This window comes from Schistocerca gregaria, chromosome X (genome assembly GCF_023897955.1).
Source record: "Schistocerca gregaria isolate iqSchGreg1 chromosome X, iqSchGreg1.2, whole genome shotgun sequence".
NCBI classification, from domain to species: Eukaryota; Metazoa; Arthropoda; class Insecta; order Orthoptera; family Acrididae; genus Schistocerca; species Schistocerca gregaria.
Window position 1 is genome coordinate 296,839,371 of NC_064931.1, and position 27,997 is coordinate 296,867,367.

Sequence of the window (27,997 nt, forward strand, 5' to 3'; positions counted from 1 at the left end):
AAAAACGTCCCATCAAAATGATATCGTCGTTGTTGTTACTATAGTCACTGAATGTGAAGAAACGAAACTGAATAATAAAATGCTAGTACTTGCTTAAAAAATGAGACACTCTTTCAGTGTCAGCCGATTGTACGCTGTTGTGAAACATTACATAAATATGTACCTCGCCAGGATTCGAAACCGACCACTTACCATTACGTATACAATGTAGGAGAAGGGAACGGCATCTTGAAGCTCTATGATTGCGCGTGAGTCATTCCTAGCTAGTTCAGACGGTATAAGTGTATCCCTATAGAGATAAAGGTTTTAGTTTTAGTCCTCATCGAGCTCATAGTGTCAATCCACCAGGAAGTTTCATTGTTATTGGAAAGGAAAGACTTCGCGGCGGAAGCATGCATTGTGTCACCATTCAGATGTACCACAAAGTCAAATATGCAGGCAGCAGTACCGATGACGATGGGATCCAAACAAGGTGAGCTCGACTTCAGTCTCTTCAACTGCGAGTTTATTAGATACGGATCGCTAGCGCACTTCGAGAGGAATGGGAGAAGTAGACTGATTAAAATAACACAGTGCTCGCTTGAATTAATGTAAGAGATCATGACACACTCGCTTACAATGGAAGGGCAGCAGAAACATCAACATTCTCGTTTCATATCTGATGAGCTTCCTTAACACGTCGACTATCGTGTGGCCGCCGACAGCCATAGCAGAGCTGCTCACTTAATGTGCGGCAGTCAACGTGTTAATCAACAGCCAATGTTCATTTCAAAGTGAAACCGAACTCGCTCACTCCTTGCGTGATTTAATCAAGTCAGTGTATCAAGGCAGGCCATCTCATTGTAGTATGGAGCATCAGGAACATTGTTTCGTAAACATTTAATTGTTCACCCACTACATGTGTAGCTCTTTCAGAAAGATACGATTTGCACACTTACGTTAGCCACCTCAGAATCCAAAGGTATCTGTGCACCTACTAAAAGTAACAGTGCATTTCCGTTTAGTAGCCAAAGACTTCCTTATTTGTTCCTCGGACCATAGATGTAAGGGAGGAAAGACACTTGTGGCATAATTTCACTAAAATAAGTGATAGGTTGATGGAATACATTCTTAGACGTCAAGGAATCATCAGTTTAGCGTTCGAGTGAAGTGCGAGGGAGGTGGGGGGGAGTTAAAATTGTAGAGGGAGACCAAGAAACAAATGGACACGGGTTGCAGTAATGATTCGGAGATGAGGAGGCTTGCACAGAACAGGGTAGCGTGGAGAGCTGCATAAAAACAGTATTCGGACTGGAGACAACGACATAACACATGTAAAAGTTTTTTTAATAATGGATATATTTTTTGAGATATTCTTAGTCCTGCCTACAGACTAATTTGCTCGTTCTCAAGCTTTGAAACGCAGTTGCTCAGAGCACCATCTTAGTTTCCCGGAAGAGCTGTAGAGGGCGTCACGTAACCGAATTTACATCGACATTATATTATAACGAAGCAACTAAAAATTATTTTTTTTACTGTTGCAGAGGATCTAGAAAGGCCTTTTTGCGAGTAAACCTGCAAACTGCCTTGCCGTGAACGACATCGCACGCGCGGTACAACTGAGTGCAGCGCCGCTATCCATCGTGGGAAAAGACTGAATCTGCTGCCATGTTCAGCAGAGGGAGCAGTGAGCACACAAACCTCCCAGGCACCTCCAGCACAAACAAGGTAAGATTTCCAACATATGTGGGTATACCCATCGGTAAATTAGGTGGGTTCAGCATCGTAATATTTCAATGTTATTAGACCATTGTACGATATGAAATGAGTCAGTTTGCACGCTAGCTTTGTACACGATATAAAACCTTATAAAAAAATAGTTACCGGATGTTCGTAAATTGTTATAAGTAAATTTAGGTTTTTATCGAAATAATGGAAAAATATTTTGAACGGTTAAGTGCGGACTGCTAGTCTCAATGCATGCTTTAAAATCGAGAAAAAACTTTTGCCGTACTTGAACAGATACTTCAGTGAGACATGCAGCTAGGATCCTACAACAAAGTCCCCCCATAGTTTCTGCTGGGTTTTCGTGCACGCACATGCTATAAAACCTACGGTGGACCCATCAGAAAGTGGTGTACGGTTTGCTTGGGTAGCACCACCAACCTACATAGAGAATCGTAATCAGTTTACGAACACACATCTCACTCATTCCATTTAAAAATCTAATACCGCCTGAAACATTTTACGCTTGGTTCCTCATATAAAAATAGTTTATCATCTAGCGTCTGTGTAATTTGGCACGTAAAGGCTTGGGCAGCTCTGTGTAAGATGCACTGTTCGTCTATGTTGGCCTTAGTATACCGTATTGAAGCAAACTTACTTTTAATAACTAAAAGTAAGCAATTCGTTTGTATTGAAAATTCGTTTACGGAATATCTAAAAGAATTTTTCTTCCGGTTAGGCCTTTTGCTAGCGATTAAGTTAGAAAACGTTCGCCGCGCGGGGTAGCAGAACGGTCCCGGGGGTCTTGTAACGGTCCGCGCTTCTTTCCCCGTCAGAGGTACGAATCCTTCGTGTGTGCGTGTCCTTAGCATAAGTTAAAGTTAGATTGAGTTGTGTGTAAGCTTTGGGACCGATGACCTCAGAAGTTTGGTCCCATAAGACCTTACAACAAATTTCCAATAAAAGGTTCTTGTGATCGCCTAATGCTACTTTCACCGACAGCTTTAGAGAAGAGTAATGGTTAATCAGTTGTTAGGAATTACAATCATAAATAATTCTATGAAATGATTAATTTTACAAATTCAAGGGGTAGATATTTGGACCCCAACATAAATATCAATAAATACACCAAATTCTTATCAGTCTTGTAGACAACTTTCTTTATAAGTGACGAGTTACCCCAGCGTATTATGCCTGAAGACTAGCATAAAAATATGCTATATATGCTAATATACTGATTTGCCTTAATATTGATGGTAAATGTAAAAAGTTGAATTATCTAAAAGAATGTTGAGATTAACACTCATTCGACAAGTCTGAAATACCAGAGGGTGTATCATTCACGGCTGACAACATATGACGATATATATAAATGGTTTGCTCTACCCAAAAACAATGGGTCACACTGATGACACGTATAACTACTAAAACTAAACATTTTACCTTGACACCAGTAATAAATGCCCTAAGCATTAATTACTGCTTAGAATAGTTCTCAAGGTGCAGAATTTTAATAACACGGTTAGTTTGTGTGAATATTCGGTTGTCAGCGTGAATACATTAGGATAACTAATTTAAAAGCTTTTAAGAACTAAACATGTTTTACATTGGGCATATACTACAGTGTAGATCGGATAACTCATCAGCTACTGCGAAGTGGCCTAACCGCAGTTTCTTATTCTAAGAAAATAATTCTCTCTTAGTAGGTTACATTTTTCGAAGACTGCGATTTAAGCTTAATTTACGTAAGATTTCTCAGGTTTCATAGTGCAGTATGCACTGCTGATGGAGAAGGATACTTTTCGTGCTCGGTAGTATAAAAGGACGTTTCAGAATTTGTCGATTCTGCATGGTGTCGAAGATTTTTTAGAAAATATCCTAGTTTCTGTTATTAGGAAAAATAAACGTTATGTAATTACCATATATTAAGGGTGGTATGAAGTATGTCGCGAAAGAGCAGACTAGGAAATAGCCATGGGTTTTTGAGACAAGCACGGCACAGTTGTGCGCGAAGCTATTAACGGAATTCACAACATTTCCACGTTCATTTATTCGTTGGTTCTCTTTCATATCTACACCAGAAAGCTATAACGACACAGGCAATTGCAAGTTTTTTAAAAACTACAGTAGATGTAGTAGCGATAAAGGTAAGTCGCAGTAATGTGTTCTCTAGTAAGCTTTATTCGGGAGCATTAAATAGATCATTAGTAAGTTCTGTTATATATTTATAATCCTCACCAAATGAGCACGACGAGATTAGATTGATATTTATTTATGACTGGCGTACTGTAATAATCACTGCATCTCAGGTCTGTCACTTTTGTTTCTGTATGATGCTTGCTTAGCCTTTTATGCTGAACTTTGCAGGGAATTTGCACTAATTGTTCACCTTTCAAGCCTAGCGCAACACGCAATTTTTTTAGGAAATAGACTATATTTGTCCCTCAAGGATTGGAAGACAAATTGCATAACAGGGCATCGAAATATTTGTTCTGGTGCTGCTTACACCCAAACCTCCACAGGTAAACAGGTATTCAACGCCGAATACTGACAGAGTATCAAACAAAACAGTTTGTGCTCTGTGCCGTCGTCCAGGAGAACGTGCACAAAACGGCACGCAGTAACATCTGACCTTCGGAGCACAGAAAAAGCATAACTGTCAGCGTCTTTCGTGTAGGGCTTCTGTGGGGCAGTTGGTAGAGCGTCAGTTTGTCGTACAAAGTGTCACGGGTACGAGCGCGAGTCACGCCAGTTTTTGTACAGTAGTACGTGTAAAACTTACATGCGACACAATGTTCCCGAGATATAAAAGGATTGTTAGTTTATAGCAGTGTTCTATTGGCAGTCCGCTTTCGCTTCGTTTATTTGAAAGTAGCAAACCTATAGGGTACATTTGTAGTTTCACAGAATAAACGTAAACATTCGGAATGGAAGACTAATCACAAACACACTGAAGGGTGGTGGTTCCACTCGCGTGATGCAATTGTTTCTTTGTTCTTCTGTTTCAATTTTGACTGCCAATAGAACATTGCTGTAAACTCCAAACGGTTTTTTCAAATCTAACATGATGTTCCGTATAAGCTTCACTTGTAGTACCGACCGTGGTACGACAAACTAAGGCTCTATCCACGCGAGCGCTACGCTGCGGCTCAGTGACGCTGTGCCTATCCTCCTCAGGTGTTACTGCTTGCCGTTTACGCACGGTCTCCCGGACGACAGCACAAATTGTATCGGAGTTTTGGTTGATGCTCTGTCGACATGTAACGTTTGGTACCGGTCTAATATCTGGAGGATCGGGTGTTAGTACAGCAGACCCCCACAGATGGCTTAAGACCGTCTGCTGCACGGTAGCAGAAACGGAGTTCTCGTGCCTTTCCAGGCCACCCACTAAATATGAACTCGGATCGTTTAAAACGGGTGTTCTTCAGATGGGTAACAGCTCCTACACACGTGAACATTGTAAAATCAGTTAAAGGTTTACCTATTTCGACTAATTTCTAAATCGTGGGGAAATTAGAACGAAATTATGTGAACAGTTTGATATAACAAGTCAATCTGAAAAGTAAGCGCTATCGCAGACTGTAGCAAGATACGCACACGCTGAATCAGTGAACTTTAAATCAGTGTTCGTTCTGTCACCATTTAAATAATTACATATAAAGTGCATGAAATTGACACAACTGTTTTACAGTACGTATTTAGTTTCCTGTGTTAACTAAATCGAAAGTCCATACTGCAAATCGTTGCTTCCTGGTTATCGTATTTCAAACGGTACCCAGTTCCATAATTTTCAAATTTTTTTTTCCGGCTCCGTCCTGAGATGCTGAAGCCACGGCGTGACGTGTCCATATTATTTCCCAATAGTATTTGGCACACGCTCCAACCATGGTTCTCTGCAGCTTGTTCTAATCTTATTCATCTCCAGGCTTCGTAATTCCATCTTTTTTTAAACAGACCATATTCCCCTTAGTAACCGCATAACATATTCCTTCTTCAGCGTCATTTCTTATATATTTGTTTCACCCTGTACCATTTGTTTGTGACCCTTTTTCTTAGTTAATTTTGTTATCTTTTTCAGGTCTTAGATGCTCATCAAACTACACAAAGATATTTCAACCCTTAGTTAGTCTTAGCAGTGTCCCTACATCAGTATGTTTTAATCAAATTCTTTGACTACATACCCCGTCATTATAAACTAATTTCAAGGCCAGAGTTTTCTGTTTAAGTTTCAGCATTGGCGGAATTGCCACATATCAATCTGCAAAGAATAGTGTGTACAGTTATAAATAGCCTATTTGTAACACCATTACCTGGCGTTTTCTTTTCTGGTTACTAAGAGCTTATGAGATGCATTTTGAGATGGAGAGAAAACACATCCCTACAGCAGACCTCTAGTTGTCTATTCAGTTTACAGTTCCCACGTTTACCGAAGTTTACTATGTATACACTTGTCGCTGAGTTTACACAAAATTTACTCATTAAAGACTGCTACAATATCTGTCATTCTAACTATAAATTTTCTTGAAGTCTGCAAACATAAAGGCTTACATATTCCTTGCGTTCCGTTGTCTGTAAAGCTCGCTGAACAAAATACGTTATCAGTAAAAGACCTAACATCTCTAAGAACTGTCCACGTTGTCACTGAGCCTTAATCATGGCCTTTAAAATGCAGCAGTACAGCAATGTAGTCATATAGCTTTCCAGCAAAACATTTTCTCTAATTACTGCAGTTCTCCTGTTCCTTTCTTGAATACACTTAGAACTGATGATCTAAACGTTTCCCATGAAGCATTTTATGCTTCTTTCAGGCAGTTATTAAAATTTGTGGGTAGTATTTCTTTCCATGGGTGGGGTTGTGATTAGCTAATCCAATCTTAATGCCTCCAGAGCGAAAATCATTATTTTTCATTGGTCTTAATGTTATGTAAGGTGTAGTAGTTAAGCAGGCAAGACAGACTAGCGTAGAGAACAGCGTCTGGACGACGACGACGGTCTCCAGCCTGGTACTTTCCATTTATAATTTCAGCTGACGGTTACATGCTGCTTATTTCCCTACTGAAGGTTGTCTTCTCTTGCAACAGCTCCTGAAAATATCCATTTTTCAAAAGATAAGATTTTCTCCTTGTCTACGATAGAAATCAGATGCTTTTTGGCACTGCTCCCTCCTAAAATACTCCGTATATCCTCGCATTTTTGGAACGAAATGTTTATATTTGTTCTAATGCTTCTATATTGACTGGCGTAGCTCAGCATACCTTTGTCCCCTTGACTAATTGTACTCAGCCATTTTGTAATATTCACTTTTCAGAGCAATCAGTTTCTCTAATTTTTTTACACAGCTATTCGTTGGGATTTCAGGATTTATGCTAATAACCAGTCCTCTCGGTTTTATGAGGTTTCTCGTCTCTGAGCCTTATTTTATGCTCATGTTGAATATTTTTCTACAAAATTTTTCATTCAATTGTTTATTAACAAACAAAAGTAAATCCGAACAACGATGTAGATACTTTCTGGCCTGTAAATTGATAAGCATATGCAGCACAAGATGGCTGCAAAGCACTTATGCGCGGGTTGCGCAACTAAACGGTTTACACAATTGAGGGTGAAGTATAGGCAGCGATAATTGAACACATGCCCCTAATCAGAATTATATTCTATATGGCTTGAACCTCGGAAAGCAAATTTCCCGAGGTACATTCCAAAACTGCACTTGAAAACGTAGGTACTAAAAATCGACCTATTTTATTGCCTTTAAAAGTAAATAACAAACATCCTGAAAAATATATTTTTCAGGCGAGAATTGTAAATGTCTATTTTGTTAAATCCGAAACGCACCCAATTTCAGAGTAGTTTTGAATCATTTGAATCAGTTTAAAAACCGTTGTCGAGAAACACACATTTAAAATTTAAAGTTTGATTTTTATGTATTTAACTTCAAATTTTTCAACTTACTATTAATATGCTGTTCCTTGGCCATACAGTAAACCATCTTCTTCGAGGAGCTCATTTTCTAAAGGGCGGGTCTCTCTAGCCTCGACGCTGCTCCGGGACGAGCACCGGTCCGAACGCTTGAGGCGTTTCGCGTCCCTGTTCATGGCGAATGACCAAGCCGTGGTGCCGATAGAGACGCCAACGACTTTGTTATGCGAGAAACCCTTAAATCCATCGTTACATAAGACATACGCACGAATGTTACAAATCTGAATTGTACACTTGAAAGCATGTTTTGGAGCATACGTCCAAATTAATGAATTCATTGCTGCTCTGTGTATAGGCTTAAAGGCATCTCTTCATGACATTGTAGCTAGTCAAATGATTGTACATATCAGCAGTAACTTCAACTTAGAGCCTCATCCCTAAACTGGTGGGGAAGGGAGGCTGACTTCCACGAATTATCAACTTCTCCGCCTGTGGGGACAGCCTTCGTTCCCACCCATGAGACTGGCGTGCTGACGTTTCGTCAGGGGGCAGATGACAGTGACGCTGAGCGCTTTTTACCTCAAATAATCACCACCATCGCTTCAGTAACGTCACTCGTCAGTGCTGGCTTACGATCAAAAGTATCCAGTGTCCTGATCATCTCAGCTTGCTTCCATTTACACCAACTTTCAGAACAGTAATCGTGGTGTGGATTATCATTCGTTGAATTCTTGTTATAGTCTCATAAAAACCGCTTTCTTTTCCTCACTTTTGTGGAAGACATGTACTAGACATCTGAAGGCCAAGTACAACACATATATCTGTATTTTCGTCGACCTAGAATGTGAATGTTAGAGGGGGGGGGGGGAGGGGGAGAGCGAGAGCGACAGACCGAAGTCGCAAAATGCCAAAGATCCGAGAGCGACTACAGTGGAAGTACGCGCGCTTGCATTGAAACGTGATCTTCAGGTGCTAGTTTCCCGACAAAATCCTTTTGATTATGTATTCTTAAGATTGAGCCAAAATATGGGAAAACTATTTTGTCAAACCGCGAGACTGGAAATTCCCCTTAACTGACTGTAAATTCGAAATTCGTTTGAATGCACGTGACACTCGAAGACTTGAGTCCTCTTCCTTCTCCATCTCCATCTTTGCTGCTTTGCTTGGCGCGATCTAAGACAGGTTCGTGTATCCAGCGGTTCTTACAAATGATGTACAACAGGTAGGGTGGCTAACCAGAATACAATGGCTTCAAAATAGATATGTTTGTTCTGCCACCCATCAAGGTCATTTATTTGTAAAACGCAGTTCATATACAGTCTGTAGGTTAACACAGGCAGCTGAAGAAACATACCGTGTAATAGAAGATTGTGACCAGCCGATTGATAAGTATTCTTTCACAAAAACCTGAAAATTTGCTTGCAACAGTGTTTACACACAGGGTACTTAGTCATAATTCCAAAAACAGAAGTTGTAGAGTTGTAACTTTTTCCTTATTCGTGAAAGTGCAAACGTGGAGTTCGAATGAAGTGATAACAGCAACTGGTACTGCTCGTAGCAGACATCTGGATAATGTTGTCACTAGCTTTTGGTACTAGACTGCTGCAGTGCGGAACATTTCCTCTAATGTTGTTTTGTAATATATGCTACTGTAAATGAGCCCATGATTTTTAATTTTAGCATGTTGTTAATGCTATAGACGTGTTCAATAAGTGTTTAGGCTTACAGGGTCTAAAGGAGCCTGCAAGTAAGAAAGATAGAAATAAAACTTTTTATCTGCCTACTTCCCACTATCACTTGAGCCTTGTCCTGCAGTTACGCAGGGTCAGCCACCGTTAATCGGGTTTGGCATATTAATGGTTAAGGGGTGGCTGGATGCCCTTCCTGCCGCCACCCCGTACCCCCTGAGATGGAATTAGTGTACCCCAGCTGTCTGTGTCGAGTGTAATCCATGGAATAGTGAGAAAGTGTTCAGATGTCTGAGCCGTGTAACTGAGGTGGAACATGGGGACCAGTCCGGTATTCACCTAGTGGGATGTGGAAAACAGCCTTAAAACCTCATCCAGGCTGGCCTGCACACCGGCCCTCGTTAATCCGCCGGGCGCATTCGATCCGGGGCCGGTGCGCCTACCAGACTCCAAGAAGCAGCGTGTTAGCCCTCTCGGCTACCCTGGCGGGTCATCTGCCTACTTCCCTCTCTGTTCCTAAAATTTCCCCTTCTGCAAAGCGATTGATTGAACGTGCTTCAGGACCTAAAATGGGAATCCCTAGAGGAAAGGAGACGTTCTCTTCCAGGAACACCACTGAGAAAATTTAGAGAACTGGAATTTGAAGCTGATTGTAGAAAGATATTCTACTGCCACGAACGTACACTTCGTGTAAAGACCATGAAGACCGAAGAAACTGGGGTTCGTATGGAGGTATATACAGTTATTTCTCCCACGCTCTATTCGCTAGTAAAACAGGAAATGAAATGATTGGCAGTGGTACAAGGTACCGTCTGCTTTGCACCGTACGGTGACTTGCGGTGTATATATCTACATGTAGATCGTCTGCGGCTTTGCTGCCTGCTGTCGGAAACAGTTGAGAGCTAAATGATGGCAGAAACCAAGGAGGCAGAGTATGGGCGTGAACACCGCTAAATGTCCGTTCTCCACAGTAGGTTTGTCTGTTCTTGAGCTCTAGCTCACTTTCTAGTAGAAAATTCTATAATTCTATAGACTTCGACAGAGAGCAGTGTATGAGATGTGTATCCCCCTCCAACCGAAGTAGGGCGTTTCGCTGCCGCCACATGGCTATTCTTAAACATGGAAACAACGTGAAAGTTTGCACCCAACTACATTATTCGCAAAGCCGCCAGTGCATCAGTGTTTGCCAGCCACATAAAATTCTGTACTGTTTCGTAAAGTTTACTCGCGGTTTAGGGAGAAGGGTTCATGTGAAAGACTGTGAGCACTCTACAGCTCCTGCGGTTGGTTTTTCTTGTAAAATTAGGCACAAGGAATGTGGAAAATGAGAGAGTATCGGTGCGAATAAAGTAGTGTTGTGCAATATGCTAAGACAGACGACAGCGCAAATTGTCCAAAGTAGAATGGGTAGGTTATTAAAAGAAAAAAGTAAACTACAAACACCCAACCTGTCCTGGTGGAGTGCGATGTGTACCGTTCTCCAGTCGGACGACATGCGTCGCTATGCAGGCACAAACAGAGACCTACTATAGAAAACCTATTAAGGTAGCTAGTATTAAATCAAGGAGGATTTAGCCGAGAATCACTGAACTCTATACACAGTTATGCTTTATAAGGAAGACCGTGAGAATGAATTCCGGGAAATTTTAGGGGTGTCAGACAGCTGCGTAAATGAAGAGCTACTAGAAAACGCAAGGAGACAGTAGCGGAACATTTAGCTATTACATCCCCGTCTTTTTCTCAGTGTGTGAAAGTATCCATATTTCCACAAACAGTGCGATCACTGAGTAGTGCTTCGGCTTCCCGTGTCAGCGACGAGCCTTAAAACTGCGCTTCTAGGTATGAGTTCCGTTTTGCATGTCTGCACGCGCACAGGGTGACATTTATTGTAGGTTTATATCTGTCACAAAGGTGATACATAAATTAACATGAAACGGTGAATCATTGAAACAAGGCATTTTACGTCCCGCAGAAGTGGGAAAATTTAAAAAATTCCAAATAGTTACGGGTTGCCTTCATCTGCTGCACGATGTCAGACAACAGAGCACACAGCGTGAGGCTGAGACAGACCGCCCCAAATATATCCAGAATGAATGAATAAATAAATCGAGGTGCCCCCCAGGGGGCTCAGCATTTAGTTTCTGGGTACGGGCTTGGCGACCCTGGGGTCCCTGAGCTGGGGACTGGGAAGCGCCACCAGTCCTCAATACCGTAAGCTCTGCTTCAACGACCACTGTAAGGCGTGACAGTGGAACGTTGTATGGTACAGAGCCTGGGGATCTTGGCTTAACTGCCTGGGTCGCGAGGATTATATAAACCTCTATAAAAAACCTCAATCTCAAGGTGTGCTGTCCGCCGAGGAGACGCATGGCTGTTGAGGTAGAACAGTTGCTAGCGAGCGATCTCTGGTGAACCTACCGCCCCCCCAGTTGTATTAAGATTATCCAGGCAAGCGGGGCTCTGTCTGGGTGGGTATTCCTTCTCCTAGCTGTTCGTGGGACCAACATGAAACAGAATACGAATAGTGCGCAAGCAGGAGTCTCTAAGAAAGGAAAATTCAATGCTTTACAGTATGACCCCCAATCGTTCCCTTCCCTGTCCACACCAGGGGAGGAACGGCGGTCTAAATTACCTGGTGAGACGTTTCTTCTCGATTTCTGGTTTGCAGCCGAAGAGATGGGGACTCATTTCTGACCACGAAGCCTCATTTTTTTGTGGAAAATTTAGAGGACAAGTTTGGAGAAGTTGAGGGCCTGTCTAAAATGAGGTCTGGAGCAGTCCTCATTACACATAGCATCCCCAGCAGTCATGGGCATTGCTTGCTTGTGACAAGCTCAGTGATGCTGCAGTCTCCATTACGCCTCATCAGAGCCTCAATATGGTTCAGGGACTTGGTTCTAATCATGACCTGTTGTTTCACTCTGACGTCGAGCTTTGTGCAAATCTGGAACACTGCGGTGTCCACTTTGTACGACGTGTCTTAAAGGACCTAAAGATAGTAGGGTCGCCACCAGCGCCTTCATCTAGGCTTTCGAGGGAGACACCCTCCCCGAGAAGGTCAAGGTGGTGATATATCGATGTGATGTTAAGCCTTACGTCCCTCCTCCCATGTGCTGCTTTAAGTGCTGGAGGTCTGGGCATATGTCATATAGAGATGTGACGCCAGCCCTATATGTCGGGATTGTGGACGTGCCTCCCACCCCCAACGTCCCATATTTGCCGCCCCTTGTTTGTGTCAACTGCGGACAGAAACATTCACCTTGTTTGTCAGACTGCGCAGTTTATCAAAAAGAACAGAATCTTATGGAGTATAAGACCTTGGACAGGCTCGCTTACACAGGCTAAACGCAAGTATGACAGATTTCACCCTGTGCGCATTTCACCGACATTTACTGCAGCAGCTTCGATGTCGCCGTCCCTGGCGACGAGCCCCCAAGCTCAGCCACATTTTGTGGGCCCTCCAGCCGGATACCATTTCCTTCAATGGAATTGCCGTGGTTTTTTCACCACCTTGCTGAGTTGACACAGCTTTTGTGCCGCTTTCCTGCCACTTGTCTGACCCTACAAGAAACCTGGTTTCCTATTCGGCGGACCCCTCCATCTGTGGGTACCTGGGTTAGTATAAGAACCGTGTAGCATATGACAGGGTGTATGGCAGTGTCTGTGTTTATGTTCTTGCCACTTCACACAGCTCTTGAGGCTGTGGCTGTTAGAGTCCAGGCAGGAATGGAGCTTATCATCTGTTCCCTCTACCTTCCCCCGGATGAGGTTGTCCCTCTTGCTGACCTAGCTGCCTTGTTCACCCAGCTCCCCATGCCATTCCTCCTTTTGGGGGACTTTAATACCCAGCAACCTTTATGGGGTGGGGCCCAGATCTTGCGCCAGGGTAGGAACGTTGAGGCTCTCTTGGCACAGCAGGACATTTGCCGCCTCAACACTGGTGCTCCCACATATTTTAGCTTGACACATGGCACATACTCAGCCATTGACCTCTTAGTAGCCCAGGTCTTCTTCCATACCTCAGTTTGAGGGTCCACAACGACTTCTGTGGTAGCGACCACTTTCCTATCCTGGTTTCTTTTTTTTTTTCAGTCCCAACCACCTGACCAGCTGCCACAATGGTCTCTCCGTGGAGCTGATTGAGTAGCCTACACCTCAGCTACTATGGCCTTTGCTCCGCTTTCTGGTGACATTGATTTGGCAGTGGAAGAGGTCACTATTGCCATTGTTTCTGCTGCCGAGGCAACTGTGCCCTGTTAAAGTGCCCTCAGGCGTAAGTCAGTCCCTTGGTGGACACCAGAGATTCAGAAGCTATCTGGGACTGCTGGCGAGTCCTGCAATGACAACAGCGTCATCCTTCCCTAAAGAATCTGGTTGCCTTTAAACGGCTACAGGCCCAGGCTCAGCGGCTAATCCGGCGGAGCAAACAGGACTGCTGGGAACGATATGTTGCCACCATAGGTTCTCGCACCTCCCCATTTCAGGTGTGGTCGCGGGTTCGGCGCATTTTTGGCTTTCGCTCTCGAGCGTCTGTCCCTTTCCTTTCTCTTTACGGTGCACTTTGTACTGACCCAATCACCATCGTGGAATATCTCTCGTAGTTCCGCGATCGACAATTTAGTCTCGCTAGAGTCGGCTATTCGTACAGCTTTTACTCGGCGAGAACGTCTAATTGATGTTTTCTTTGATCTTCAGAAGGCGTACGATACCACCTGGCGCCATCATACCCTTGCTACGCTGCATGAATGGGGCTTACAGTGTCCACTTCGCCGGCCGCGGTGGTCTCGCGGTTCTAGGCGCGCAGTCCGGAACCTTGCGACTGCTACGGTCGCAGTTAGGTTTAAGTAGTTCTAAGTTCTAGTGGACTGATGACCACAGCAGTTGAGTCCTATAGTGCTCAGAGCCATTTGAACAGGGTCCACTTCCGATTTTTTCTACAGAATTTTCTCTCCAATCGCTCTTTTCGGGTTCGAGTTGGCACATATTTTAGCTGTGCTCATATTCAGGAAAACGGTGTCTCGCAGGGCTCAGTTCTCAGTTTTCCCCTCTCTTTGGTGATTAATGGTCTTGTGGCTGCAGTGGGCTCATTGGTCTGTTCTTATCTATATGCTGATGACTTTTGTCTTTATTACAGTTCCCCAAGCATCAGTGTCGCTGAACGGCGGCTGCAGGGAGCCATCCATAAGGCACATTTTTGGGCATCCAACCATGGTTTTCAGTTCTCAGCCTCCAAGACCCGAGTGATGCATTTGGGTCGTCGTCGCACGGTCCACTTCCATCCAGAGCTCTACCTTGCCAATGAACACCTTCGTATTGAGGAGACGCATCGCTTCCTTGGCATGCTGTTTGATGCTCAGCTCACTTGGACACCTCATCTTAGTGAGCTTAATCAATGGTGCTGGCGGCACCTCAACATCCTTCGCTGCCTCAGCCACACCGTTTGGGGAGCAGCATTAACAACCCTCCTACATCTCTAAAAGGCCATCCAGTCCCGTCTCTACTATGGGAGCGTGGTGTATGGCTCAGCAACACCTTCAGTGTTCTAGATCCTCGACCCGATTCGTCATTGTGGCGTCAGACTAGCGACAGGCGCCTTCCGCACTAGTCCAGTGAATAGCCTTCTTGTAGAAGCTGGAATCCCTCCCCTAAGATTCCGCCGACAACAGCTGCTTGCGTCATACATTGCCTGCGTCCATGCCTCGCCCAACCACCCAAACCGCAGGCTCATTTTTCCATCTTCTGCAGTCCCCTCCCCACGGCGGCGGCCTAGGTCGGGTCTCCCGATCGCGGTCCGCGTTCGTTCCCTTCTCTCGTCACTCGAGTCCTTTCCCCTTTCTCCATCCTTCCGGCCATTTTCTTCTACCCCTCCTTGGGCCTTCCATCGCTTGCGGCTTTGCTTGGATTTGTCCTGCGACTCAGTCCTCAGTTCCACCTGCCAGTCTTCAACAATTCATGGCTCTTCTTGCGTGCGCCGATTGTTCTGTGGTCGATGAATGCACTGGGTTTTCTTTCATCCACGGCGATTACGTGGAGCAGCATCCCCTGCCTTGTGGGAGCAGTGTTTTCACTACGCAGCTGGTTACTCTTTATCGTGCTCTCGCTCACCTTTCCTCCTGCTCTGGGGAGTCATTTGTCATATGCAGTGACTCCCGGAGTGGATTGCAAGCACTCGACCAGTCTTTTTCTTAGGACCCTTTGGTGCGCGGTATTCAAGATGCTGTTCTTGCTCTCGCCAAGTGTGGTCGTTCAGCGACGTTTGTGTGCACCCCAGGCAACATCGGCATTCCAGGAAATGATGGTGTCGATCGGTTGGCCAAGCAGGCCACCACTTCGCCACCCTTGGAGCTTGGTCTCGTGGAAAGAGACCTCCGGTCAGCCCTACATCTCAAGGTCCGTGATGTCTGGAGCTCTGAATGGTCTGTCTTGAACACGCCAAATAAGCTCTGCATGGTAAAGTCGTCCACGGCCGTATGGAACTCATCCTTAAGGAGCATGTGTAGAGACTTGGTTGTTCTCTGCTGTCTCCGAATTGGACATATGAGGTTGACCCACAGCTATCTCCTTCGCCGTGAGAACCCGCCCATGTGTCGCTGTGATGCAGGGCTGACAGTGGTCCATCTTCTAATGGACTGCCCCTTTTAGCTCCCTTGCGGCAGTCCTTTAATTCAAGGTGACGATGCCTCTATAGCTGACTGTTTTACGTTTTATCCGTGCAGCTGGGTTTTATCACTCACTCTAGTTTGGGCGCTCTCGCCTGATTTATCAGGCTACACCCACTCCAGCAACCTTTGTGACGTGGATACCAAAATAGTGTCTTCTATGATAACAAGTTGTGTTGGTACCTCTATCAACGCTTTCCAGCTGGAGGTTCTTAGTTTGTCGTTGAGTGGTTGACCTTTCGCCTGATCAATCAACCACTGTAGTCTGTTTTCCTCTAGTCAACTATTTGCTCTGCTCCTTTTAAGTGTCCTCTATTTTGTGTTATTGCAGTGTTCATTTTAGCTCTGTACCCCTTGGTGTTCCCTCCATCTGGGTGCAGAGGTTACACTTTTACTGTATAGGCCTTTTACAAGTATGTCTGTTTGGAACAGGGGACTGATGACCTCGATGTTTAGTCCCCATCAAACCCCAAAACCAACAACAAAATTCGTGCTGCCCTTATTTGAATTCGTTCAGTAACCGTTGTTAGATCTATTTGGTATGGGTCCCACACATTTGAGCATTCACATCTGTGGACTGATTGCATTTCCCTAGTACTCTACCAATAAACCGTAGTCTGATTTACCCTCAATTGAGCCTATGTAATCTCTCCATTTCATATCACCATAGTTGTTACACCCAGGTATTTGTAGAAGTAGAGTACTTCCGTTGTGACGCGTTGATACTGTAGTCGTACGATACTAAGTTTCTAGTTTAGTGAAGTGCAGAATTTTAAATTTCTGAACATCTAAAACAAGTTGTAAATCTTTGCACTACTTTCAGATGTTACCAAGATGTGACTGAATATTTGCATCGCATTTTTTTATTTTTTTGTCGGACAGTATTCTGCGAAAAGTCTCAGGTGGTAGATACTTTCCCCAGGTCACCAATATACAACATTGCCAGCAAGGGTCCCAACACTCTTCCCTGGGGCATACCCGAAGTTACTTAATCCATTCTAGATAACATTCTGCGTTTTCCCAAGCATGAAATTCTCAATCCAGTCACAAATATTAGTTGGTACACCATACGACCGTACTTGAGATAGTAAGCTTAGGTGTGGTACTGAGTCAGATGCATTTCGGAAATCGAGGGATACTGCATCAACCTGACTGCCTTGATCCATGGCTTCCAAGATGTCATGTCATAAAAAGGCGAATAGTATTTCGCGTGATAAGTGTTTTCGGAATCAATCCTGGTTTGGTTTTGAGGAGGTAATTCTGTTAGAGATGATTCATTACGTTTGAGATCAGGATTTATTTTAGGATTCTACTCCGAATTCAGAACATAAGGTAGTTTTGAATCACTTCTGCCAACTTTCCCGTAGAAAAGTGTGAATCTACACTACAAATCACTGTGGATCGTACAACAGATGTTAGGCACCTCATGGGAAATGTTAATGGTCGTCCATTACCGACGGAGATATCGTGTGATACAAAACATTGAAGGGTGTGCATTCGTTCTCAAGCTATCCTTCTCATTTTTCGCCTCATGTGTTAACAGGGCCATCAGAAAGCTAGATACCCAAAGAACATAAAATATTTATGAACTAAATGTTCGGAAACGTTCTACATTCATTTAAGAGTAGAGCAACCATAAGCCTGAAGATAGGTTTTAGCACTACTACTCCAGTTTATTAAGTATGTTCTTAATGCGGATGGTAGGCCCTTTCCATCTTATCAGCAGATAATTGGTTCACCCTTTCATTTGTGGGACCATATTGTTTCATCTGGGGTCTGCGACGATGGCACAGTCGGTAACGTTTCGTATGCCCAAAATATTCGCCAATGTGAAGACAATATCAACTGCCATAAAAAATCCTAGAAGCTGGAAATAGGGCGTCTGCGCTTGTTACACTGAATCGGTGCGAGAGAAAAAAACAGAGATAGCGCAGTGCTTAACGCTGGAAGAGCAGAATTAAGGTTCCTCATCAGTTCCTCATGTTTCATTTAATAACTTTAGGCAATTGAGGAGATAGTTCCTTCCTGCAGATCACTGTGAACTTTCAGAACGAATACTGTGTTAGTGTTCTGTTCGTATTGGATATAGATACGTCGTTAAAATCAATTTTAATTAATAATTTATTTTCCCCACATGTTCACTATCGATGCGAGTAGATTTTGGGAGTTCGAAACGGTTTATTCCAAAGTCGGACATGTGATACACTTCATCTCTCAGCTACTTACTTTCTTCTGTCAGCAGCTTTATCTTTTTATTGTTGTTAAAATTATTCCTAGTTGCCTTAAAATTTTGCTCTCAGCATTTTCTAATAGAATCTACATCCTAGTGATTTTACTTCACATGAATACTGGCGCTGTTTAACATTTCTTCAGACTTCATTAACTAACCTATGCGTCTTCTGTATCAATGAAATGTCGCTGTGCTGTTAATCTCCCATGAACGGAAAAAACACTAGGAAATGTAGCCGGAATAGTCGAACGGTATTTTACTGCATTTAATCATGAGCCTAAAAATGACAGAATTATCATTTTTTCAGTACGGAACAAATACGGAAAACTTCAAATAACTAAATCACTAATGTATTTTTCTGTTTTTAGGTTAATTTGAAGAGACATCTGAGAGATCCTGCACAGAATAACGGGCTGAAAGGATTTGCGAACGAGTCAGATAGTAAAGTGGCAAGACGATCAGAAGAAACAGATATGGGAGATCCTATTGAACACCGCCAAATGGAAATGACCTCCATGTCTGCAACTGCCGAAGGCGATGAAATCGACTTACCGCCGTCGTTTACTCCGAAGGGATCGCTAGAATGGCCAATAACGTCTGCCGAGAAAAGTTGTCGCTTCAAAGGAGAAGATTGTTTGGATCGCGGGGAGGCTATGCCCACGACTGTGGGCAAAGCTGCTTTACGGAAACGACCATCAAGTAACTCAAAAGATGTAGAAGCTGAACTTACTGCTGCTATTGAGGCGTTCAAGCTGTTCCAAGATAGCATAACAAGAGAGAGCCCTCTTCGTCATGTGACTGGACCGCTTGTTGTTCTTCCGACGATACCGGAAGTTACTGAGTTTTCTGCAGACAACTGTGCACAACTGGAGGGCAACTCAGCGGGGTTCCCTGTAGGAGAGGGCTCCCAATACACGGCTCCGCTTGCTGTCTGGGGATCGCAGTTCCATCAAAGACCTAGTTTAAGCAGCTTGCAAGAACCCTTTTGTGGAAGATTGCGTCGTATAACTAGAAAGTTCGATGCACTGAATGTTATCTCGGATCAGGACAATTGCATCTTATAATCTGGAAACTAGTTTCGTAATATAAATATGGTACACTTTCTAAAATTTAAATATAAATATATCTTTGACTAATGTAAAGATATCGAGTTTTTCCCATGGAATTAAGTGCACAGACTAAATTTTTATACAGCGAAGCTGTCATCTATATGACTATTTCGCTAACAGTGAGGAACACATACCTGATTTGAATTATGTGCTCAGTTTCCTATGAATTCAACATTTGCTGCACAATGTCACTTCATGTAAATAGAAAAAAATGTGTAAACATTTGAAAAGCCTGTGATAAAAATCTGATTTTATTATTTTTTAAGTTTGTGCAATAAATACTATCACTGCTTGAAAAAGTAGAAAATTTTAACAAACCTATGACATTTAGCAAGATATTGTGATAATACAGGGTGTTTATAAATGAATATTGAGGTTTTAACGCTTTATAATATTTATTATATTAAACTTAGTTATAAATGATATGTCAAATGAAAGAGCAACTCAGTTTTACCAAGAACCTGTTCAATGTGAGCACCATTTATCACAGGGCACACATACAGTCTATAGCAGAGTTCTTCCCAAACATTGATAAGTATGTCTTCAGTGATTGTAACAACAGCTGCTTCAGTCCGCTTTCTTAATTCAGGGGTCTGCTGGTAGCGGAGGCACGTACACATGATCCTTCATAAAGCCCTGAAGAAAAAAATCGCTTGGCGTTAGTTCGGGTGAACGTGGAGGTGGTGCAAAGCAAGCCCTGTAATTGGGCACCTTGCGGCCTATCCAGCGCTTGGGTATAGACTTGGTGTGTTCCGTGTGACAAATGGTGCTCACATTGAACATTTATAAGGTTCTTGGTAAAACTGTGAGTTATTCTTTCATTTGACATCATTTATAACTAAGTTTAATATAATATTATAAAGCGTTAAAACTCAGATATTCATTTATAAACACCCTGTATTATTGCGCAGTGATTCTTCAGAGTACTCTCTGACGAAGCAGAAATTACTTTTACACCCTACTAAGCATGTGAGATACCGGTAAAAGTCTTAATCTATTTACTACCTCCGAAGACGTAAAAGATGACGTTGCATATAAACCTCTATCTCCTCTACCCACTCCCACTAAACAATTATTTAACGAGATAGCCGTTAACACATGATTATAAAGCCAATAATATCTTAGAAGTCATTTTCAAAAACGAAGTTTGATACCCAGTGTCCAGTCCGGCACAAGAAACTTAAGAGCAGTAATTGTCACATCTGGTCACTTAAGGTGACAGAGGTTAGCTGCTCTCGAAACTCAAAGGGTGAGACTCTTCAACTACTTGCAACACTGTAGGAAGCATAAAGTAATCATTGTAGTAAGTGTGTAGTCCAAAAGTACCCACGATACAGTTAACACTGCCATAAACAGTGATGACAGTTGCTCTTTCGGCACAAAGCGTAAGGAACATGGACTGTAATATACCATCACGATTAAAATTTGCATAAAATGTCGTGCATAAATTAAACGCTTTATTGTATGTTAAAGTGCAGCTTCCTAATGTTGATCGTCTTCAACGGAGAATACGCTGTTCACGATTTAATCCTTGATAACCCAAATAATTGGGAAAAATAATGTAGTGTGACCATTTCAACACACTTCCGAAATTTACGAGATCTAAAATCTGAGTATATGGGTGCTGCATGGTTTAATAGGACGACAAAAATCTGTATCCTGCCATGAGTTTTTGCTTGAACGTTATCGGGCGACTTACGATCATCAAACATCCTTATCCATCGTCATTGTGTGGTCGTGCGGTAGCGTTCTCGCTTCCCGCTTCCCGCGCCCGGGTTCCCGGGTTCGATTCCCGGTGGGGTCAGGGATTTTCTCTGCCTCGTGATGGCTGGGTGTTGTGTGTTGTCCATAGGTTAGTTAGGTTTAAGTAGTTCTAAGTTCTAGGGGACTGATGACCATAGATGTTAAGTCCCATAGTGCTCAGAGCCATTTGAACCATCGTCATTGTGACGAGATAAGGTGATCCTATACAGGGTGAATCACGTAACACCATCACGTAAAACTTGCATCGTAAAACTGCGACAATGGAAAGTGCTGTTGATGTGCAGTTTCCATCGAACGGAATGGTAGCCAAGGACTCGTATTGTCAGCCAATCAAAAGATTGCACAAAAAATAAACTTCTTAACCCTCTAATGGTAAGGTGAAGTTTTCTGACATAAACGATAAGGTGTTGGATTGGACCCCACCCTCCAAATATCGATTTTTCGGGGTAAAATAAAAAATAATGGGAAAAAGTTTTATCAATTAAACACACACATTTGTTATAACATTTATTTTTATAGTCAATAAGTAAGGATATAAAGTACTTTGGAAAAAAAGGAACTTAATTACAAAATACCTTAACAGAAATATTCTCTCTAAAATTATTGAAAACCTAGTAAAAATCAATAGATTGTCATCAACTAGGAACTAGTGCTTTAGAATTTCTAAAGATAGGAACTAAATGAGAAACATCTCTTACTACTTGCAGAAAATAGTCAGCAGTTTCGAAATATAAAGTTTTCAATAATGTCTTTGTACACATATTGTAATAGGTGGTTTCTGAATAGTTTTCTGGATTGATGTTGTCACCATCCTCTGACTCAGCCTCCTGTCGGAGAAACTCGTTGTATATCGCCCCAGGAGTTCTAAGGAGTTGATGCGCCATTTTAGTAAGATACTAGAAGAGGAAACAAAACTTAGATGTAATATAAACATCAATATGGGATTGAATCCTCCCCACAATAGAAACTAATAAGTGTGACGTAAACAGTTAAGGTGGGGTCGGATCCAACCCGAGCGCGGGTAATGTAGGTTTCGGATAGAGGGTAGCTCCAGGTCACTCACCAGACTGACGTGGCCTCCTCAGCGTTCTCGGGATGACTGGCTGTTAGGGTAGCTGGAACCACGGCGCTCTCAGAAAAGGGAATAGGGAGTTATAAACAAAAGACTCGCTGGGGTCGGATCCAACCCCAACCTTACCGTTAGAGGGTTAAGTATTACTACAATCACCTTTTTAATGGAACAATGCCTATTGACATTAACAAACTAAAAGTGGGGTAAATTACAATGTCAGTGGTATTTGTTGTATGATTCTAGTGCGAATCGTTTACTTGATATCGTGTTCTGAAAAGTTCCCACAGTGACACTTGCACCGTATCTGCGGTAGCACACACCAAAGAACAACCGAAGAGCATACACTAGTTTTGTAAATACTGACCAATAAGGAGACTCTTGACCATCACAGGCTGTGTTCAAATTGACCACCGGCTGTGGGAATACACGCTTTCAGTCTGGTATGGAACGACTGGTGCTCACGTGCTAGCAGTTCAGCGATGTGTCTGAGCAATCTCCAGTAATAAGTCATTGCGTGTCATCAGGTGCCGTTGGTATGTCATCGTAGACAGTCCTTCAGCTTCTCTACTGCAAAAAGTCCTCAGGGCTCACTAAACAAGACACATAGTACATCTCGAGTATCCTATCTTAATGCCCATGTAGAGAAGCTAATGAGACTCCTATAATCGTTTCCCTGCAGCTCTTGATGGGGAGACATGTGATAGGGCTGGAACCTATGTCTATCCAGAATGCGTAGGACTTTCGCCTGATTCGAGCCACTTCCTCGTGGGATTGCACGGGGGCTAACGTGTGGATCAACTGCAACAACAGCAAGAACATTTATATCTCTCTCTCTCTCTCTCTCTCTCTCTCTCTCTCTCTCTCTCTCTCTCTCTCTCCCCCCCCCCCCCTACTCTACTCTTCTGTTGTCGTTTGTTCCTTTCTTACACGTTATCTGGGTGTTAAACTAAGACTTTCATGTATATGGTTGAAGGAGTTGATAAATAATTGCCGAGGTGGTTGACGTCTATTGGAATATCTTGCCACATACATCGTACAAGAACGAATTGCATTCTTCCTACACTTCATTACATCAGGAGCATGTCGGCTTTTTCTGCAATGGTAAATCCCATCTTCCAGTCACGACTTACTGCTTCGTATGTCACACACTGACCGAATAGCAAGTTGCAATGCACTCAAGGAACACACAAGCACACTGTGAGCAAACATTAACATCGTGCCTAGCAAAACTACGCAGGCGGAATAGCACAAACAAGTTACGGTGTGGAAACTTTGCACAACTGGACATCTCTTAAACGACTCGCATTACCAATCTTGCAACAAACACCACTGGCATTCTAATTTACTCTACTTTTCTTTGTCATTGTCCCATTTTAAAAAAGTGTTTGTACAAAAATATTACGTATCATTAGTCTGTTGATTGACAATATGAGCCCCTGACTATGAACCCATAGTACTTCCCATTTCCGAAAAATTTGGAGTGCAAGTTTTAGGTGATTCACCCTGTATACTATCCTACGTTACTTAAAAAAGAAAGTAAATGGGTGACCCTTGACACAGAAAATATTACGGGTCTGATATAAGGAGGGCGTTGTGTACTACAAATTTTTTACGATGGGTGTGACCATCGCAGTCGACTTTTAGTGCAAACAACTGAAGCTTTGCTATCACACTCTATAAAAAGGGCGTCGAAGAAGACTGTATGAAATATCTCTACTACGCGGTCTCCACCCTCTGCTGATTTGGTGGATGCTAACAAAGAGACTGGTTTGAAGGATGTCCCTCATCGCACTTATTCTGACATTGATCTAAAAATGTGCGTTTTTTTCGCTCCCTATCCAATGACCGAGACCAAGAGGTGAATACACTAAGCAGATTCATAACGATGTAGGCTGCAGTAGGTACTGGGAGATGAAGCTTGCACAGGATAGAGTAACATGGAGAACTGCATCAAACCAGTCTCCGGACTGAAGACCACAACAACATCATCCAATGACCATCAAGAAAATTCCTTTCCGGTTGAAAATGCGCTTCAGACTTGGAATTTAGAAACCAGCCACACGTTGTCAGACTGTTGTAGATAATGAGAGAATATATTGTTAATTAAATTCTCTTAAGTTCATCTGTCACGCTGAATAAAACCATAAAAAACTCTTCGAACTTGGGTACCATTCTAATGCAAATGAATGAAATAGTTATGATTACTTTAAGAGTGAAATTTTAATAAAACAAGCTGCAGCCCGCGCAAGGAGTAAATTCCAGGATTGAGCGAGATATTACGCACTTTTGACGTCGAAGTGAATTTTGTGTACGTGCAATCTTGTCACATAAAGGAAACCCTGCAGTGCTTCCACGAAAGTATAAAATCTGACAGTGAAAGTACCGTATTTTACAGACTAAAGCACGCTACGGACTGGAAGACGCACCTTAATTTTTAAGCATTTTTAATAACATTTTATCCATTTTTATTAGAGTTCAAGTCCAGACCAAAGAAACTTAGTTTATAAAACCGAACTGAAAATCGGCAGCTGAACTTAAATCTTCGGCCTCCTCTTCTTCGTCCTTTTCATGTATACGACGGTCTTCGCTGCCATCGAGAGCATTACTTATGCCACGCTCCTTGAAATATTTAACAATGTCTTCTGTCGCTCTAAAACACAACTGTTTTTGTCCACTCGTTTGACTGTAGGTCGTTTGAAATCACCCTTCAGCGTGAATTGATGTTGGGTTTCATTTATCATCCATTTCTTCCATTCCTCCCTCCTAAACACTTTAAATGGTTTATTTATCGAGACATCAAGAGTTTGAATTTGTGAAGCAAGTCCTCCCGGAATAACAGCAAGGTCTGTACTTCCCTATCTCAATTTCTCTCTCACAGAATTTTTTCAAATGACTGCTAAACTGATCTGGCTCAGGAAGAGAAGTCTCCTTCCATAAAGCACCTTTCTTTCTCTCCCACGTTCTGTTAACCCATAAATTGAAACTAACCTCATCCATCCAACCCTTGTCCTGTACGTGACCACCACCACCTGGTGGTATTTCAGAAGGTTTCGGCATTGTTTTGCGATTGAAAATTGTCACTTGATTAAGTTTATTACCATCAGAACAATATGTAAGGGCAACAGTGTAGTGCATTTTTCAAATCCCCTTACTTTTATAGTGGCAATTTTAGCACTGTTCATGGCAACAGTTATGTGTTCAAATGTCAGAGGAGTTTCGTCCATGTTCGCTATTTCGCTTAGTTCCACACTGGTATTCTTTCGATGTTGAATACTAAAGTGATGGAAGCACGATATGTTCTCTTCATACTCTTGTGGCAATTTCTGATATATTTTGGTTTTGGATCGCATGCTAAGTTCACGACACTACACAAATCTGTAGTCCCAACCAATCCACCCTTAAAGTCTTAAGTTCCACTATAGCGCTAACTCACGAGCGTGTATTTGAATAATTTTTGCATTAACTCCAACTCCTTTTTGACGGTGTCTAGTTTTGACCATTTTGCATTCAGTTCTCTATTAGATTAGGTTAGATAAGATTTACTTTCATTCCAATTGATCCGTAGTGAGGAGGTCCTCCAGGATGTGGAACATGTCAGAAAAACAATATATGACAAATATTTACAACTAAAACAAATAAGCTAATGTACCATTCCACAGGCGCCATGTGGAATTATCGTCATTTTTTAATGAATACTACATGAAAGAGTCATTTTACAAATACTAATGCACTGAATTTAAAATAAAGGTTTTTATTTATTTATAAGGTAATAAACATGTAATACAACTACTATAATACTTATTTACAATGAACACATTACTGCACTGAAACGGTCCAGAAGTTAGATTGTGCGCACACACACAAACACACACACACACACACACACAGATATATATATATATATATATATATATATATATATATATATATATATATATATGAAACATTACTGCACTGAAATTGTGCAGAAGTTATATTGTACTTGTGTACAAATCAGTTGGTTTTACTGAGAAATTCATCAACAGAGTAGCAGGAATTGGCCACCAATAAATCCTTTAGGCTTCTCTTAAACTGAATTTCATTGGTTGTTAAGTTTTTTTATGGCTGCTGGCAAGTTACTGAAAATGTGTGTTCCTGAATAATGCACACCTTTTTGTACAAGACTAAGTGACTTTAAATCCTTGTGAAGATTATTCTTATTTCTAGTATTGATTCCATGAATTGAGCTGTTGGTTTGAAAAAGTGATATATTTTTAATGACAAATTTCATTAAGGAATAAATATATTGGGAAGCAGTAGTTAGTATCGCTAGTTCCCTAAACAGGCTTCTGCAGGATGTTCTTGAGTTCACACCACATATAACTCTTACTGTACGTTTTTGTGCCTGGAAACTTTAGCTTGGCTTGATGAATTACCCCAAAAAATAATCCCATATGACATTATGGAATGAAAGTAAGCATAGTATGCCAGCTTTTTCATTTTTATATCCCCTATGTCTGACAAAATTCGCATTGCAAACAGAGATTTGTTAAGACGCTTCAGCAGTTCTGTGGTGTGCTCCTCCCAGTTGAATTTATTATCAAGCTGTAATCCCAAGAATTTAACGCTGTTCACTTCTTCTATCTTCTTGTCATCGTATGTTAGACATATACTCGTGGGACACCCCTTACAAGTTCTGAACTGCATGTAGTGTGTTTTTTCAAAGTTTAGTGACAAAGAATTGGCTAGGAACCAGGGATTAATAGCCACAAATATTTTATTGGCTGATGTTTCTAAGACTACACTTGATTTGCTATTTGCACATTTAGTCCTCCTCTCTTTTTTTCAGTTCCAGTTTGCTGACCCGCCAATCGCGAACTTTTTTTTTTTTAGGCTAGAAATGCCTTTCAGCTGCTCTGTTTCCATGTTATTCTACATATGCTATTACTTTCAATTTATAGCCCTATCATAAAAATACTTTTTATTTTTTTCCATTACGAAAGCAGCTACTAACGAAAATATTGTACTGTTATCGATAACACAAATCACTTTCAATTCAAGTTCACTGGCACCGCGGCCTGCAGAGACGCTTCATAGGTTACACAATGTTGTGTGCTTGTGAATATGAGGGGAGGAGGAGGCCAGTGTTAGCAAGCTTGTGAATCCTCGCAACTCGTGTTCTCATGTTCGACGCATCAGTGCACTGCAGCTGCCAGTTGAATCCACTGTTGCCAGATAGAAGACAGGTTTCCCGCGGTTTCGAATATATGGCCATTTTTAAGACTGGCGGGAATTTTAAATCAAACAGTGTACATTTTTATATTAATTTCGAGTATAAGACGCACCTCAATTTTGGAGGCAGTTTTGAAGAACAAGTGCGTCTTATAGTCCGTATAATACGGTAGACATAGAAACAAAGCCAGTGAACAAATTATTCAGTGCCGTACAACGAGCAAATCCCCCCCCCCCCCAAAAAAAAAAAGAAAAAGAAAAATTTAGCGCTTTGGAGAGCATCGACGAGAAGTTAGTTTTCAGGTCGGCTACGGAAACCGGAAGCGCTGGTCCTGGTGCGTGGGCTGTCGGCTGCGCCAGTATAGCGGCAGCGATGCCGCCTCGGCGCTTCTCAACGGTCTGTAGCGGCCCACGCTTCCTGGAATCCTGCCGCTGCAGCCGCTCTTGACTCGAAGTTTCCAGAATTCACACAGATAACGAAAAGTCTCTTTCCTAACCTTGTATTAGGGGCAGTCTCAACACTTCATTCGTCGTTGACTGCAGGCTCACCCTGCATTCGTTCTTTATAGTTTGTTCTTGGATGAGGGGAGGGGAGGGGAGGGGGGGGGGGGGCAGCGATTCGAGACTCGTTATTTTTGCCA

General features: G+C 42.3%; 1 protein-coding gene across 1 annotated transcript; it reads left to right on the plus strand.

Moving 5' to 3' along the window:
* Positions 1–1,528: 1,528 nt before the first annotated feature.
* On the plus strand, positions 1,529–19,650 carry LOC126298503 (uncharacterized). The gene is made up of 2 exons (XM_049989839.1): positions 1,529–1,707; positions 18,569–19,650. The coding sequence occupies exons 1-2, from the start codon at positions 1,648–1,650 to the stop codon at positions 19,262–19,264; spliced, it is 756 nt and encodes a 251-aa protein (XP_049845796.1). The 5' UTR covers positions 1,529–1,647; the 3' UTR covers positions 19,265–19,650.
* The last annotated feature ends 8,347 nt before the right edge of the window (positions 19,651–27,997 follow it).